This window comes from Musca autumnalis, unplaced genomic scaffold (assembly GCF_047663935.1).
Source record: "Musca autumnalis isolate F117 unplaced genomic scaffold, ASM4766393v1 scaffold_5, whole genome shotgun sequence".
NCBI lineage: Eukaryota > Metazoa > Arthropoda > Insecta > Diptera > Muscidae > Musca > Musca autumnalis.
Window position 1 is genome coordinate 37,680,206 of NW_027412088.1, and position 18,865 is coordinate 37,699,070.

Consider the following 18,865-nt stretch of genomic DNA (forward strand, 5'->3'; position numbering starts at 1 on the left):
GGATCCAAAAAAGAACGTCATCTTTTGGGGGTCACGCTCATATAAAATTCATGAGTGAAAATGACAAAAAGATGACATGCCAGATCACTTGCACCCATGATTCAACTCATGATTTTTCATCGAAGATTTTACTGGGTTGGTATTTAGTCTCCGTTGGGGGTACACAACTTTCCCCCAGAAACTTGTCTGAACAGGTCCACGCCTTAGTATAGCCCCCCATAGAACTGTAATACCCTATTATCGATTTTTTTTAAAGTTGTAGCTTCAATATTCCACCGAAATGGCTGAAATTTGGTATTAGGTCTCCATTTGGGGTATTAAACGCATATGAAATGTGTCGGTATAGGTACACGTGTTCATATAGCCCCCATAGAGCGGTACCACCCGATGTTCGGTATTTTGAAGGTTGTGACCTCAATGTCCCTCCGAAAAGACTGAAATTTGGTAGTTCATATAGCCCCCATTGAACGGTACCTCCTGATTTTCGGTATATCGAAGGTTGTGACCTCAATATCCCATCGAAATGAGTTAAATGTGGTACTATGTCTTCGTTAAGCCTATACAACTTTCCACCTGAAATTTGCCGGGATAGGTACACGCCCTCATATAGCCATCATAGGACGACGATATCTCCCAATTTTCGGTATTTTTGAAGTCTTTATCTATATTATCCTACCAAAATGGCTGAAATGTAATATTTCGTCCTCCTTTGGGCTGCAAAACTTTCTTCCAGATATGTACCGAAATCTGTCCACGTTTTTATGTACACCCATGGAAAGGTACATCCCAATTTTCCGTATTTTGAAGGGTTTAGCCTCATGATAACACCGATAATGGCTAAAATTTGAGGGTATAAAACTTTCCACCTGAAATTGGTCGGTATAGGTCAACGTCTTCATATAGCTCCCATAGAATCCGGTACCGCCCGATTTTCGGTATTTTGAAGGTTGTGGCCTCAATATTCCACCAAAATGGCTGAAATTTGGTGGTTAGTCTTCAATTGGGGTACAAAACATTCCATATGAAAACTGTTGGTATTGGTCTACGCCTTCATATAGCCCCCATAGAACAATACCTCCCGATTTTCCGTATTTTGAAAGTTGTGGCCTTAATATTCCACCGAAACGGCTGAAATTTGGTGGTTAGTCTTCACTTGGGGTATAAAACATTCCATATGAAATTTGTCGGTATAGGTCACACGCCCTCATATAGCCCCAAGGACGATATCTCCCAATTTTCGGTATTTTTGAAGGTTTTAGCTACACTATACTACCAGTTTTGTAGGGTTTAGCCTCATTATAACACCGAAATGGCTAAAATTTGGTGCATAGTCTTCGTTGAGGGTATAAAACTTTCCACCTGAAATTGTTCGGTATAGTTCAACGTCTTCATATAGCTCCCATAGAACGGTACCGACCGATTTGCGGTATTTTGAATGTTTTAGCCTCCTTATTACACCGTAGTGGCTGAAATTTGGTATTTAGTCTTTTTCTGGGATACAAAAATTTCCTCAGAAATATACATATAAAGACACGTCCACGTTTTGGTGTACCCCCCATAGAACAGTATATCCGAATTTTCGGTATATTGAAGGTTTAAGCCTCATTATAACACCGAAATGATTGCAATTTGGTACTTAGTCTTCGTTAAGGGTATACAACTTTCCACCTGAAATTTGTCGGTAAAGGTCCATGTCTTCATATAGCCCCCATAGAACGGTACCTCCCGATTTTCGGTATTTTGAAGGTTGCTGAATGCTCAATATCCCATCGAAATGACTGTCATTTGGTAGGTAGTCTTCGTTCCCCACCGAAATAGCTGATATTGGCTATTAAGTTTTTGATAGGAGTATAGGTCAACGTCCTCAAATAGCCAGCATAGGACCGTACCTCCCGATTTAAGGTATTTTGAAAGTTGTGGCCTCAATATACCACCAATATGACTGAAATATAGTATTTAACCTGCCACTGGTATATAAAATATTGCAGAAGAGAATTATCAGTATAACCCCCATAGAATCTTTCTGCCCGATTTTCGGTAATTTGAAGGTTGTGTCATCTACATCCCATCGAAACGGATGATATCACTGTGCAGCAGCTTTTTGGGGGGTGGAAAATTTCAATTGGAGATGAAAGCCCTAAGATCCCAAAAGGAAATTTTCGCCATAGGTCAAGTTTCTGAGATATCGCGCGATGAAGTTTTGGATTGTATCCCTTTAATACTTGGGAAAATAGCTCCATATCTCTGTTTGGCGTTATTGTAGATTCGTTTTGAGGTGACATGTCTTCAGTCAAATCGATTGGCAAATCTTTTTGTAGAACATTTCATTCTTCTAACTCAATGCCTTTCACGTCCTTTTCGTCTTTTAATTCTTGAACCGTAGTGAAAGTGCCACAAAATGAGATTTTTCAGCATCCAAATATTCTACAAAAATGTTGCTCAGAAGATTTTAGGTACGGTTCTTTTTGACAAATAATCGATTTTGTCCCGTTTTCATTGTCATTTTTGACATTTATTCGGACTTGGCTCAGAATTAAACTATATTTTGTTTTTCTGTATATTCGATATTGTTTATTCATTCCCAGCAAAATTTTATGGAAGTGGTTCCATGAGATGTCATGATTTCACTGGATCTTTTGCATTGGTTCAAATGAAGTCGTGATAAATCCGATCTTTTCATCAGCATTTGAACCCATTCAAAGGAAGTCGTGATAGATCCGATCTTTTCATCAGCATTTGAACCCATTCCATCGATCCAATAGAGATGAATTTTGTGTTTTTATTTATACACATATACATATGTATATTTTCTTTTACTTATCTAAGATTTATTAAAGATATGTAAGATTTATTACGCTAGGAAGTCCCAATCATTGAGCAAAGAATAGAGCCGGACTGCAATCTTTGGTATTATAAATGTTTCCTTGCCTCTAAAGAGCCCTGCTGCTTTACTAGTCGATTTGTAGATCCCTTCAAAACAAAAAAACAAAAGCTCTGTTCCAGAACTAAAAAGTTTTTACAATTTTTACTACTTTTACACATTTTGCGTTCCCGTACAAAAAATTTATTTGATTATCGTTTACGAGTTTTACCACTTTATAAAGTACGGGAACAGGCCAAAAGAAAAATACAGTTCTAATATTATGTTTACATTTACGAAATCCCCTCGATTTCAACTGTCAATTCCATTGCTCAAACGTCAAATGAAATCCAATCGATTTCAGATGAGTTTTCATTTGACCTATACACAAAGGAATTGACGGATGAAATCGAGTGGATTTCGTAAATGTAAACATAGTCTAAGTCTTTGAAAAAATGTGCATTTCCAAAATGTTCGTAAAATAAAATTCACGAAATAGTAATTTGCAATATGTACTGGTGATGGGAACTGAAAAACATTTTTAAGATGAATCAATCAGTTGCGGAGAAATTAAACTATGTTGCGAGTAGCGGCGGTGCTTAAACTGAAACAGCTGAACGGCCGAATGTCAAGTATATCAATAAAGTTCTCAACCTGTCGCTAGCCACACACATCGTTTCCGAAGTCTGGAAAATGTACCAGCTGCTGAAGCCTAGCAAGGATGCCAGCAAAGGTGAATCGTGCAGACCAATTTCGCTTTTGTCGCCCGTAACAAAGGCCCTTGAGGCTTTAGTCCTCCCCAGTATCAGAAATAACTGTCTAGTTGCTGATCAATAACATGGGATCCGCAAGCAGCACACATCTATCTCCACACATATTAGTCGAGGACTCAATCAAAGTAAGCCGTGTGATAGAACAGTGATAGTAACCCTTTGGGACTGTCAAGCACTCCACGCTGTTTAAGTTCATCGAGCAGACTATGCTCCGGCCAAGTTTGAAACGTTGGATAATAAATTATATGTTTGGACGCCTGTCGTGCTTAGAATTTAGGATCAAGATGTCCGAGACCCGTAGAGTGAAACTTGGAGTTGTCCGAGGTGATATTGCAGGAACTGTCTAACATATAACGTATGGGGATGAATGTACGATCTTGGTATCAGGTGCCTTTTCTGATGACATTTGTGAATGGCTGAACTCATTTTTGTCTGATCTTACCACCCTTTTTCACGCGAGGAATATACAAATTACAGCCAATAAATCTACGGCCACTTTGTTCACCACTTGGGCGGCAGAGTTGAGAACAATAGAGTTGAACGTCATGGTCGATGGGAGCAGAACCAGGATCAACAAGCCTATCAAGCAGGTTTAAGAAGTATTCACATGAATGCAGTCGCAGATCCAATAAACAACTATATATCGTCTCCATGCGGTCCTCGGACCTCCACCATTTATCTCAGCTGAGGAGCGTCAAAGCAGAGTATTTTTGGCTCAATACGCTCGGGATGGTGCTGCCGACTTAATTTCTATAGGGCAAGGTTTCATTACACAAAACATCTGCTCAGCATCAAATCTACTAACAAACTTCAATATGTAGCGCCATTCATTAAGCAGAAAAATGAACATATCAACTACTGTTACAACAACAAACTTCAATTATAATTTTGATGATAATTAAATTATAGTTATTTCATAAATTGCTATGAATAAATAAAAAAGCCATGAAAAGCCAGCATTTTCCGAACAAGACGTGAAAAATTCATGCCGAAGAGTTGGTGAAAATGACATGCCAAAGATTAGCGAAAATGCTATTCTAGGGATTTAGTCAAAGAAATGGTATAAATGCCATGCCAAAGAATTGTTGAAGATGCCATTCCACCGAGTTAATGAAGATGACATGCTTAGGACCTGAAAATGAATTGCATCTTTTGGAATTCACGCTCTTGTAAAAAGAATGAGTGAAGATGCTAAAAAATGGCATTCCATTTCACTTGCACCCATTCTTGAATAGCATCTTTGGCATCGAACATTTTGCTGGGTTGGTATGTAGACTTACCAATTGGTTATTGCTTATGTAAACATCTGGGGTGCTTCTGAAATATTTACCACAAAAAGCTTCTGTGATGAAGAACACGTTAATAACAACTTTTCATGGAGGACAGATCCGGTTATCTCAATTTTTTAACCGGATATTCCGACATTAAAACCGATTTTTGAACCGGTTTTAAGTAACCGATTTAGCTTATATGTATACCATTACAAAGCTTATAGAGGTGTCAACCAAATGAAATTAATTCGCTGATTAAAACTTTGCTAGTTGCAGTGCTAGAACAAAATAACCGTTTTATTCAACCGATTTTAAGGAAAAATATCGCTACACGCAAATATGAAGATCAAAGGCTGGGGGCGAAAAACTCTTGTGGTACTTTCACTACGGTTCAAGAAATAAAGGACGAAAAGGACATGAAAGGCATTGAGTTAGAAGATTTGACTGAAGACATGTCACCTCAAAACGAATCTACAATAACGCCAAACAGAGATATGGAGCTATTTTCCCAAGTATTATAGGGAAAAAATCAAAAAATTCATCGCGCGATATCTCAGAAACTTGACCTATGGCGAAAATTTCCTTTTGGGTTCTTAGTATACTCATCAAGGGCTTTCATATCCAAATGAAATTTTCCACCCCCAGACTTTGAGTTCCATTTTGTGTCACAGTGTATTTAATAGTCCGTTGGTGGTATAAAACTATCCACCTGAAATTTTTCGATATTGTTCCATGTTTCTATATTGCTCCCATAGAAAGGTCCCTCCCAATTTTACGAAACTTTTCTCCAGAAATTTATCGGAACAGGTCAACGTTTTATACAGCCTCCAAAGAACGGTGCTCCCCACTGTTTTTAACTAGCCCAATACAGAATATCCAGGTTTAGGTCTAGTCGGTATTGCCCAATTTTATGTATTTCGCTCAATTCGGAAAATTGTAAATATTGGTCCATGTTTTGGAATGAACAAAAATGTCGCCCATGACCTGTTTTGAATGGAGTATTATCAGTGGAGATATATGTACTGCTCCTGTAATAAAACGAAATTAAACCAATTGTTCCTATTCACTTCAATACAGTTCGGCCGAACTTAACGCTTTTCTTACTTGTTCCTTTTAAAGGGGTGAATAATATTATTCAAACAAGCTATTATTTTTTAAATCGTTTAGCAAATGGCTAAGTAATAGTGGTTAAAGTGTGAAAAGGGATAAACAGATAAAAAAACTTCAAGTCTTAAGCCGGGAGGCTTGATTTTCACCATAGACATAGTATGCTCTAGTAGACTTTTTAGCTGAGTACAATCTAAGGAATCAGAAACGCGACGCACCCTTTAATGCTTTGTTCCTTCCATACAAATCGTCCCGGCCTATTTTACATGGTATTTCCGATTTAAATATCGAATTAAAACTTGTTTTAAAAAATGTGTTATTCTTCAATAGGCATATTCAAATTTTCCTAGGAATAAGCCTTTAAAAGGCGAAAGAGCTTAGTACTCTTTATTTGTTTTACTTTAATACAACTCGTGGTTGATGGTATAAAATGTTTGACTCAGCTTAACGCCCTTCTTATTTGTTATGAAAATCTAAGGAAGCCCGACAATAATTCTTATGTTATTTTAATACGGTCTCTCTTCTCAAATATGCGTTGTGCCTTCATGCAAGTCTTCTACTGAGTGTATCTACATACATACATGAGTTGGCTTCCAACTCTGAAGTGGTGTTAGGATGTATTTCTGGCTACGTTCCTGGGTTTGATTATTTTCGATAATATAGATATTTTACTAAATTAAACCGATACAGATAGCGCCAAAAAGTTGTATTAGTCTTGACATGTGCTTTTCAAAAATATATTTCGTCTATCAAACAATGCAGATCTTTTCTATCATAAGTTTAATAATATGGCCATTCTTACGCTGAAGGTTTTAGTCACCATAAAATGTTTTGATTTTATACTATCCACTTGTTGTAGACTATATATGAAATGAATTTTTTAATATGATTTACAACACATTGTACAGACTACTAAAACAAAGGAAAATAGGTGTAAGCATCATTTGACAGCATACAAATATTTCAAAGCTAGTGGAATTGAGTTACCTTCAAAAATTAATAATACGAAACACAAGTTTTTATGCTATTAAAATAATAAATAAAAGAACAAAAATGTATTCAATATATTCTCTATTATTTAGATATTGAATATGGACCAACACAAAAATCCATAACAACAACATCAACCGTTGAAAGTCCAACACATCCAATACAGACTCCATCATCATCCTCGCCATCAACGGATTCTACAGTTACACCACAATCGACACCCGTAACTTCGATAGCTACAACAACAACAGATATCGAAACAACAACAGCAAAAGAACAACTTAATGGTTTACACGGCTTAGTGGATAGCATCCTGGATGCACTGCCACAGGATCAAATACTCGCAACATTCTTTGATAAACTTGAGTCGAGTGAACAATTTTCCAAACTTGTCGATAATATTGGTAGTCCAGAGTTCTCTAAAATACTAAACAATCTGCAGGTGAGTGAGAGTTTGTTTTATTATGAAGTATTTACCTACCACTTCTGCAATGTATTTTTATATACATACAAACAAACATGGTATATTTTTTTTATTATTTTTGATGTTATTCAAATACTTTAGTTTCCAAAGTGGTTGGGTGTTCAAAAGTTTTGTTATTTTAAACCTTTATTTGAAATATGTTTTTTTATGCTGGGAAATTGTATACCTGAAAACTAGAGAATGAGTTATGAAAATGTGTAAAAAAAATAATATCAGGGAGATTTAAAAAAAGTTGGAATTGTACTGCTGTTGAAAAAGAAATAGTACCATTATTGAAACAGACTACGTTATCGGACATTATCATTATAATCCAATGATCGAATCCGTCTTTCAGCAAAAATGGTATTATTGGTCGATTTTATCCTTAAACCGGTTTTTTTATTTTTTCAACGTGCCTCGATATATGTATTAATGATCTTCTTGTGGTCTCTATGAGAATAGAATCAGGTCTTTTATACGAGAAGGCCTTAAAAATGTCGATGAAGACATTGTAGAACAAAAAGCTCTTGTAGTCTTGTTTGATAGAAACATGTCTTCTATGAGATGATGTTGTGGACTTCTGGACTATAAGAGAAGACTAAATAGATTTCTATCAATACCATGTAAATTACGAGAGGTGCATGTAGTGCGATTTTCCATGAGCAGAAATTGTGGATTTTAATGAAAGATTGTAGATTTCTATGACTTTGCGATGACTATGAGTAGTCCTTGTTGTCTCCTATGAGAAGACATTTTAGTTTTCTTTGAGAAGCCCTTGTGGCCTTCAACGGGAAGACCTTGTTGTCTTCTATGAGATGAAGAACTTGTGTATACCAAAGATACGTTTTACGAGCGCTTAAAAAAAATATATTGCCGTTGTCCTGCCCATGACATTAAAATTCTCCTAGGAGATTTGAATGCCAACATTGGCCCAACAGTGGGGAAATTCAGTCTCCACGGTAAAAAATCTGACAATGGAATGAGCAACATAGACTCGGACAGTCACCTAGTTGCAGCAAAGGTACGTACCCGATTAAACGAAGCAAATGAAATACGAACAGACACAACACCGAAGTTGGAAATCGGTAAGGTGCAAACAGTTAGCCACAGCTTATTCCAATCAACTGACCCAATTGGTTAATCAAAGCACTTCTCCTTCCGATAATATATCAGCACAGTGGCAAATTGTTGCCCGCTATATGCAAACAGCCGTAAAATCCATACTTGGATACCAGAAACCACCACCAAGGAACCCACGGTATGTCCAGGAGTGTCTTGCTTCAACCGAAGAGAAAAACTGCTGCATATAGGGCTACTCTACAATCAGTAGCAACGGGGGAGGTATCGGGAGAAAAGGAAAGAGAAGAAATTATTTTTTTCGCAGGAAAAAGCGGGAAATGGAAAAAGAGAGAATAACTCGAGATGTACAAAAGCCAAAATGAAGTGCGAAAGTTATACAAAAGAGTGAAACACCAAACTGATCTCTTAGGTACATGCACATCCTCCTATACAAGTTATTTTAATAGCTGATACAGATTGTGTGCTCGGTATATGGAAAGATCATTTTTCAAACTATTGGTATCCAATACAAGTGAAGACGACTAAGATACCACAGATCCAATCCCAGAAGATGGTATTAAATGCAGAGATGGGCACAGCACGGACCAAAATTGGGAGGTAAAGACTGCAATAAACCTGCTGAAGAATAATAAGGCAGCAGGAGCTGATGGTTTACCAGTCTGTTCAAATCCGTAAGCGGCACGCCCATAAATTATTTATTATCTTTTATTATTATTATGGCATGTTTATTTACATCTTGTAATAAAACTTAGCATATACACAGATTATTTTTATATATTTTCCATTGATTTCTGTCTCGAGCTTTTGTTCTAAGTTCGCTAAAAAATTTAGATGTTTCTTGAGTCACTGATCTGCGCCAAGTAGATTTAGGGCGTCCTCTTTTTCTTTTTCCCTGTGGATTCCACTCCAGAGCTGCATGAGTTACATCGCTGTTGTCCTTTCGTAACGTATGTCCAATCCACCTGTATTTTCTGCGTTTTATTTCGCGTTCTATTTACATTTGGTTCGTCACTAGAAATAATCGCTCGTTGCTTATAGTTCGTGGCCACCATATTCTTAGAATTCTACGTAGGCACCTGTTAACGAAGCACTGTAGTTCGTGAGCTATCACCTTTGTTACATACCAGGTATCGCTTCCATAGATAAGAACATATTTCACACACGCGTTGAAAATTCTGATTTTGTTGCGCTGTTTAATATTTTTGCAGCTCCACACACGACTCAATCGAGCAAAGGAGATTTTTGCTTTCCGCAGACTGTTGTCAATATCCGCTAGTGTTCCTCCGACGTCGTCAACAACACTGCCTAGATATTCGAATTTGCGAACATTTCCATCTCTACGTTGCCTATAGTCAGCGTGTTATCGTTGTTAGCGTTAATGCGCATACTTTTTGTTTTGGTTGTGTTAATTTTTAGGCCAACTTTCTAAGCCTCGTTAGCAAGCAAGGTAACTTGTGTTTGCATATCCTGGTATCTATTTGATAGTAACACGATATCATCAGCGTATGCCAGCTCGCAAAGTTTTCCACTTAGTCTCCAATTAATTCCCATATTCGCTTGGTTAACTACTTGCAGTATAAGGTCTAGTGTGGTAATAAACAACAGTGGGATAAAGCGCATCCTTGTTTTACACCGCTGATCGTTGGGAATGGATCGCTGAGTTGTCCTTCGTGCACAACTCTGCATAGTCCTCTGCCATAGCTATTTTTAATAATGTTGAAATTTTTTCTAGGGATGCCTTTGAATTCTAGCGCGTTCCATATACATTTTCATTGCATCAAATGCTTTCTCAAAGTCTACAAATGTTAAATACAGACTTGAGTTAAGTTCGACAGACTGCTCTATGAGAATTCGGATGCTGTTGATATGGTCTATGCAACTCTTGTTTGCCTAAATCCAGCTTGGGTGTGTAAGATATTAACGTTAAGCGACTCTTTTATTCGGCATAGTAATATTTTATTAAAAACTTTGGTTACGGACGGAATAATTGATATACCGCGCCAATTTTTCGTGTTTTTTTTAATCTCCCTTTTTAGGTATTTTTATTGCTATAGATTCCTTCCATTCACTTGGTATATCTTCCTCATTCCAAATATTTTGTAAGAATGGCTAAAACAGACGTGCAACCTTTTGTGGATCGACCTTATAACATTCTGTAGGTATTACCCGAATTTTGAGTCGATGTTGCGTCCACAATTTCATCGAATATGGGTGGTTCGGTAGAAATATCTAATCATGGGCTTAGTGGATTGAATATTTGTAGTTGCTCCTCATTTTCATCGTAGATAACATTTAGTGTTCGTTTAAAATGTTGCTTCCACGCAATCATTTGCTCATTTTTATTTGTCAATAGAGTGCCGTTGTCGTCTTCAATCTTATTGGAACATCTGGTCTTGGTTCCACTTAGTTGATTTATGATTTTAAAAAAATCTTTGGAATTTCCCTTTGCAGCAGCCTTTTATGAAGGCTGTATGAAGATGTGGATCTATACATAAACATATCAGTTTGATAGCTTTATAACGCTAACGAAGGCTAAATACCAAATTTCAGCCATGTCGATGGGATAGTGAGGCCACAACCTTCAAAATACTGAAATCTGGAGGTACTGTTCTATGGGGGCTTTATGAAAACGTGAACATATATCAAAAAATTTCATGTGGAAACAGACAGACAAGCTGACGGACGAACAGGCAGACATGGCTTTTTCGACTTAGAATTTTTCGAGGGCTTAACGAAAACTATCTTGCCTAGGAAACACGGCGTGTTGGCAGGTCCCCTTTATTTTTATTTATTTATTTATTTTTTTTTTTTTGTGGAAAGTTTGACAGGTTTAAGCCTAAACGTCGATAAAGGACCATCCTATAGCACTATGAAAGACTGGTTAATGAATTCAATCGTGGCCGGCACTCGCCGAAAGCCGAAGGTCGTGAGGGTCGCCCAAAATCGACCGCTGTGACGTGGGCATTTCTCCGCAAAAATGGATTTCTCTCGTTAGATCCATCAAAATTGTAGAATCGCTCAAAAAGGCTGTTTTGAATTTGTGCAAAGAATTTGTGAATAAAAACGATCGCGGTGCTTCAAATGACGTTTATAAGATCGTCACAGACGACGAAGCTTGGATCTATGCGTATGAGCCCTAAGCAAAACGTGGATCGACCGTTTATGTTGTAAAAACGTTAAAAAAACATGTATTTGAGGTATCTCAATCGGAGTGGAAAAAGTGATTCAACAATTGGTTTGAGTATAAATCATGGTGGAGACTACTTAAGAAAACAATAAAACTATTTTTGATAGGAAATATGCGCGTATTCATTGTTAGGCCAAATAGTTATCGTGCAGCCCTCGTATGCTGATAAAGAATATGTATACTTTATAGCGTCTCCGATGAATATTTGGATGTGTTACAAACGGAATGACAAATTTAATTATTCTCTCCATATCATGATGCAGGATATAAATAGAGAGGAATGGAAATCGTGAATGACGAGTTTATCTTCGAAACGGATTTTCTAATATTTCATACGCTCAAATGCATAATTTTATTATACCCTATGGAGGGTATAATTAAATTTGTCATTCCGTTTGTAACACATCGAAATATTCATCAAATTGCTGAAATTTGGTATTTAGTCTCTATGGGGGTATAATGCTTTCCATCTGATATTTGTCGGTATAGCTTAACGCCTTCGGCATTTTGGAGGTTTTGGTCTCAATATTCCACCGAAATGACCGAAATTTGGTATTTAAACTTCCATGTGGGTAAAAAACATTCCCCCAGAAATTTATCAGTACGCCCTAATATAGCTCCCATAGAACGGTACATCCTGATTTTCGGTATTTTTGAAGGTTGTGGCCACAATAACCCATCGAAATGTATTAGAATTCGTATTAAGTCTTCATTGGGGGTATTCAACTATCCCCCCTTAATTTTTCGGTATATGTCCACGCCTTCATATAGCGCCCATAGAGCGGTACCTCCCAATATTCGGTATTTTGAAGGATATGGCCTCAATATTCCACCGAAATGTTGAAATTTGGTATTTAGTGTTTGTCGGGGGTATACAACTTTCTCCGCATAAATTTGTCGGTACATTTATCCTCCTTCATTTATCCCCATAGAAGGGTACCTCACAATTTTCGATATTTTGAAATGTCTGAAATTTGGTATTTACGTTGGAGGTAAAAACCTTTCCAATTGAAATTCGTCGGTATAGGTACACGTTTCAATATAGCCCCCTTCCGATTTTCGTAATTCTGAAGGTTGTGGCGTAATTATCCCACCGAAATTACTGCAATTTTTATTTAGTCTTCCATTGGGTTATAAAATATTCCAGAAGAAAATTATCAGTATAGGTCCACGTCTTCCTATGTATATCCCCCATAGAAGCGTAACTCTTGATTTTCTGTATTTTGAAGGTTTTACCTTACCGAAATATCGGAAATTTGGTATGTAGTCATCTTTCCGGCAGATATTTGTCTGTATATCTTTACGCCTTCATGTAGCCCCATAGAACGGTACCTCCTCAATTTTGGTATTTTAACGGATAGCCACATGGTTTTACCGTAATTGTTGGAATTTGGTATTTATTCTTCTTCATAAACGAAAGAAAACTAATTGTTCCATTTTACTTCAATACAACTAGTTCGGCCGTGCCGAACTTAACGACGTTCTTACTTTTTTTAATGATTTTATGCGTATCCAGCTTTCGATATTTTCAAAAACTGAAGGATGTTAAACCTTATTCAATATGTGTATATTTTGTTAAAATGGAAAATTCCTTGGTTTAAAAAATTGTATAATCGTCATTTTAAAATAAAAGGGTGGCATATTCAATGAATAAAATTCACAAATATTCAATTACGAATGCAAACACGTACAACATAAAGGCAAAGGGCCTTTATAGGAATGCCGAACAATTTCCACGCATAGACGTGAATGAAATATTAATTTAATCTATGGGAGTTCTTTATATTTATTGTTTCGAAAATCAATTGTGTAATATATATGTTATTTTAACGTAATACTCTCCTAATAATTTCAAATGGATTCATGAATTTGTTTTGTTTTTGTTATACCTTTTTATTTATTTTTTAAGAAATGTTATTTTGGTATTTTTATTTATATCAGCAAAATGAATACCAACATTCAAAATAATGTCTCAATTTGTAATGAGAAAAGTTACATTTCTTCGATGGGCAAATCCTTGACTTGTTGCCTCCATTAGCATTGATCACATACAAACACCATCAGGAATGATATTTAACTTTTATTCAATAATCTGATATAACAACGTTACTTGTTGATCACATATGTATGTGTGTATATACATAAAAAATATATATAACTTTAATGATTATTTAATATTTTCTTATTTCCTTTTTTATTGCCTTTTTTATTTCTTGCAGAGTTCTGTGCCGTTGAGAAATTTAATATTTACCCTGCACAACAATGGTATTTATGTCATACGTATTGTTGACTCGTTAAAATCATATTTTTTCCTGGGAGGATTTTAAATGACATATAAAGAGCGAACAGCCTTCAGTCCACATATACGCAAGCAAACACACAGGCACACACACATAACATTACAAATAAGAGGTTTTTTATTTCAAAACCTCTCCTGCCCGCATTATTGTCAACGCTATTACGATAAACTTTTCCATCATCCAAAAACCAATCCAGTCCACAACAATCAAATCAAACCCCAATCAACAGCCGAAATCAAGTATCAGAAAAACAAAATCTCAAAAGAAAGTGCTAGCACAAAGCAATGATGGCGGATGGATACAAAATGGAACACTAAAAAATATTATAATGGCATCATAAAATAATTCCAGTCAATAAAAGGTCAAATGTTTGCAGAACCAATTTCATACAGAAGAAGGTGATGAGTGGCAAGTAGCGTGGAGGACATTGAAAAGATTCTAAATTTATAAAACGCACACAAGCGTACATTCATTCTCGCACTCCTAAAAGTTCATATTTTATGTATGAGCAGCAGCACTCTTTTTTATAACTCTTCACGGTGCTGTTGAAACAATTTTAAATGGAAGGTGCTTACACCTCGGAAATTTTTGCGGATTCTGAAACTACATTGTTTATAGATGAGAACAATCAAAAAACAAAAAAAATCGCCGGAGCGCTTTTTAAATAAATCGCGATTTAAGTTGAAATTTTTAGGGGTTGTTTAGGTTTTTGCGATTTTGCTTAGAAACCACTTTTCATATCAAAATGGGACTAAAACAAATGTTGTAGATATGAAAATTCTCTACAAGATTGACCTTTATGATATTCTCGTCGGTTTTACCGTTTTTGAGATATAGAAGTTCAAATTGGGACAATTCAAATTCAATTCAATTCTGTATCGCCCCTTATAAAACAATGTCATGACTGCAAATTCCCAAATTAACTTATATATCTAAAAAAAATGTTACAACTAAGGATAAGTTACTTAAGCCAGTTTTGTAGAGAATTTTCACAGCTTTAAGATTTTCTCAGGTCACATGTCGATACGACGTACCGTATTCAAGCAAATTCGCGAAACCCTAACAAAAAAAAATTAAAAATGTAAACTGAGCTTCCTTATCTCAAAAATGGTACAAGCTGGGAACAAATGATAAAGTCAATCCTCTAGAGAATTTTGACAGCTACAACATTTTCTTTAGCTCCATTTCGATTAGACTTGCGGTTTTCAAGCAAAATAGTAAAAACCTAAAAACACCTAAAAATGTGAATTTTGACCGCGATTTATTTAAAAATCCCTACAGCGATTTTTTCTTGTTTTTGGATTTTTCTCATCTATGAACACTGCTGATTCAGAATTCACAAAAACTTTCCCTGTGTAAGCGGTTTTCATCAAAAGTTAGTTAAGGCGCACCCTACATGACATTGTTTTATAATGGGGCGATACAGTCAGTGCATTGTCCCAAGTTGAACTTCTATATCTCAAAAATGGTAAAAACTACGAAAATACCATAAAGGTCGATCTTGTAGAGAATTTTCATAGCTACAATATTTGTTTTAGTCCCATTTTGATAGGAAATGCGGTTTCTAAGCAAAATCGCGAAAACCTAAACAACACTAAAAATTTCAACTTAAATCGCGATTTATTTAAAAAGCGCTCCGGCGATTTTTTTTGTTTTTTGATTGTTCTCATCTATGAACATTGTAGTTTCAGAATCCGCAAAAACTTTCAAGGTGTAAGCACCTTCCATTTAAAATAGTTTCAAGAGCACCGTGTCTTGTAAAAAAATGTACTTTTAATTTTTTTGCTTTCTTTTGTATAGGGATTACAACAAAAATTACAACAAAAATAAAAATACATAAAACAAGAATCAAAGATATCTATAGAATGAGTAAATAAGAAAAAATCGAAAGGACTACTAAGGGGTTATGTCATGTTTGGAATGAATAAAATAAGACATTTGGTTATGAGGTAAGTATTATTTTAAAGGGGTGCAACCAGAGATGCCAACGTCGCACAATTCTAAGTTGATTAGGTTACAAATTAAGAAATGTTTCCGTTCCGAGTGTAATCGAGCTAGGATTAGTAGTCCATGATGCAAATAGTTTTAAAGTTCTTTTCGATACCTACGAGTACAAACATCATTTCAAATATAATGGCAAAAAACATATATTTGTGGATTTCTGCTTATTAATTATCTGATAAATAACAAATCATTCAAAAAGATTTTTTTCAAATTGGACCAATATTAAAGAAGTTATGAGTATTTCTTTGCATATACTTTTTACAGAATTCGACTTTGTCAGGACGCGATATCTCTGGAACCGTTGGTCAAAAAAATCTGAAAATATGCTGCAATGTTTTTCTGATGAGCAGCATCACCACAGCAAAATGTAAAGGAAATCTAAAACCTCATTTTGGAAAAGTGCTCGAGTTCACTCAGAAATCCTCATTTACAAATATGTTAATAAACTCTATATTCATTTTATACCCCACATCACACTCTGGTATAGGATATTATGTATTTCTACATATTTATGTAAGATGAAAAAATAATAGTTTCTTTTACGTATATGAATACAATCATATTCTTTGTTGATTAAGTATGTATGTTCATTTATTCAAAATGTACAGTTCGCATTTATTTTACCCATAGGGATAACGGTATTGCTTTTGGCGAGAATCGGATGAGATGAGCTTAAAGAAGGTGCCAGCCCCACATATCGATAAATATGCTTTCCCCTTAAAATAGTATTAATTATAACAAGTAAGAACAGGGTCAAGTCCGATGTAGCCGAACTTTTTATACCCTCCACCACGAACTGTATTGAACGAACTGTATTGTAGTGACTAAGGACAATTAATTTTCTTTCGTTTACGAAAGTACTAAACTCTTCATCTTAATGCAGGAGTGGTATATCGCAACTGATAATGATCCCGTCAAAAGATCTCATATGTTGCGTCATCGTAGTTCTTTCCAAAACATGGAACAATATTCAAAATTTTCCGAATTGAACTTTTGAACTCATTTAACTAGCTAACTAATTCTTCTAGCTACCGACAAAAATCGGTAAAATTAATATGCCTATAATTACGGTAATTAACGAAATTTTTCGATACGTTAACAACCAAAACAACGTCGCCGCTAAGTCCTACCGGTAGCAACAGTGTTGTCAACTTTTATTGGCGCTATTCATTCATAATTTTCAGCATTTATGCTAACGAGGGTATATGGGAAATGTTGCCAATTATTTCATATTCCATTTCCAAAAAATTAATTTTTTTCTTTTCGCGCTACATTAACGATTTTTGGTACATAGGTTAAGAAAAAATTCCCCAGTACAAATCCGCTCGCGAGAAAATTTTTGGTTGTTGCGGACAAATGTTATCGCGGTTTTACTTCTGCTTTTAAGAAACAATTATTATAAAAACGCTAATTATTTTATTGAGCACAATTGTCACTAAAAAGTTATCGCGAAGTGACGGCATTAAGTAGATTGCATAATATTTGTAAAATGTTACTCAGCATTCGCGGAATTTACAAAAAATTTACAAAATTTTAAATGTAATCCGAATTTTTTGAAAATATAGGTCCATTTACCCGTCAAAAATTACAAAAAAATAACAGTTTTAAAGAAAGACTTCACGGGGAATCAAATGAGACCAAACTTATAATCATCGGGATAGTAGTTAGGATATTATAGCCAAAATAAGCACATATTTGTGTTACAATAAACAAATTTTGGTTTGGAATAATAGTTTTCACATGTATTCTAGAGTTGAAAATATTGCAAAAATTCTATAGGAATACTTCTTCTATTATTTTTGAAACTCCCAAGAAAATGGGCGGATTTTGCTTTGTCTACATTCACATAGAAGGTTTCCCATTGAGGAAAGTTATCGGGTTGTTGAAATAAATCATTAGACTTCTTAAACAGAAATACGGTTCAAATAAACCGTTTTAACTTATATGCATTATTAAAATATGTGTAAATCGCGTAATTATCAAAATCGTTTTGTCCGCATGTGATTTTCATGTACAGCAAGACCATATATTTTAATTTATATATATTTTTCGAAATATGATTTGGACGCTAAGATGTAGCATCGGCTGCATCTTAGCGTTAAAAAACCTATAAAACATCGCTAATTTGCGCAAAGTTCATACAATTTCATTCCGCATCCGGTTTTAGTGTCACCATGAAAATCTGCATCGATATATACCTATTTCAAGGCAATCAGTCAAGAACGGTGGATGTAGCATCACACACCATTTTTGGGATAAAATGAATGTAGTTCCCTTATCAGTGAAGTTTTTAAATCTCTGTTTCCGCAAAAAGGAAGATGCTGCACTAGTTTTTTCATAGCAGTGCAAACGGCCGACAGAACACTCGATGAAATGCGCGATATTTTCAAAAACAATATTAGGTAATTTTCCTACCTTGGAATTTCACCTATCTCGCGTTTTAGTAGATGGATTTTAAGGAGTAATGATTTATTAGATCCGCAACGTAAAAATCCAAAATTTGCAATCATGCACGAGTAAATCGAATGCCAATTGTACAAATTAGACCCGAAATACATGATTTTTAGAAATTTGTTCGCACAAAATGTTCATATTTGGATACAGATTTCTCTGAAGCTGTGTAGGCTACATACACGACACATATATCAAATAAACCAGAATCGTGAGTTCTTCATTCCTATATATGATTTTTTGAAAAACCTGTTTGCGGAACGAAATTATAAGGAAAACACTTAAAATCTGGCTTCAAAATGTCAGCATCATTTAATGGTAGACGCAGATCAAATTTTGAAAAGTTATACATTGGTGGGATGATCCTTATTTAGTTGGC

At 35.5% G+C, this 18,865-nt stretch overlaps 1 protein-coding gene across 1 annotated transcript in view; it reads left to right on the forward strand.

Annotated features, from left to right (window-relative positions):
• The window catches only part of LOC141405928 (uncharacterized), a 49,602-nt gene extending 35,315 nt beyond the window's left edge, over positions 1-14,287 (forward strand). Inside the window, exons 3-4 of the mRNA XM_073990820.1 lie at positions 7,094-7,443; positions 13,951-14,287. Coding sequence (XP_073846921.1) covers positions 7,094-7,443; positions 13,951-14,058 — 458 coding nt within the window. The 3' untranslated portion in view covers positions 14,059-14,287. The remainder of the gene's footprint in view (positions 1-7,093; positions 7,444-13,950) is intronic.
• The last annotated feature ends 4,578 nt before the right edge of the window (positions 14,288-18,865 follow it).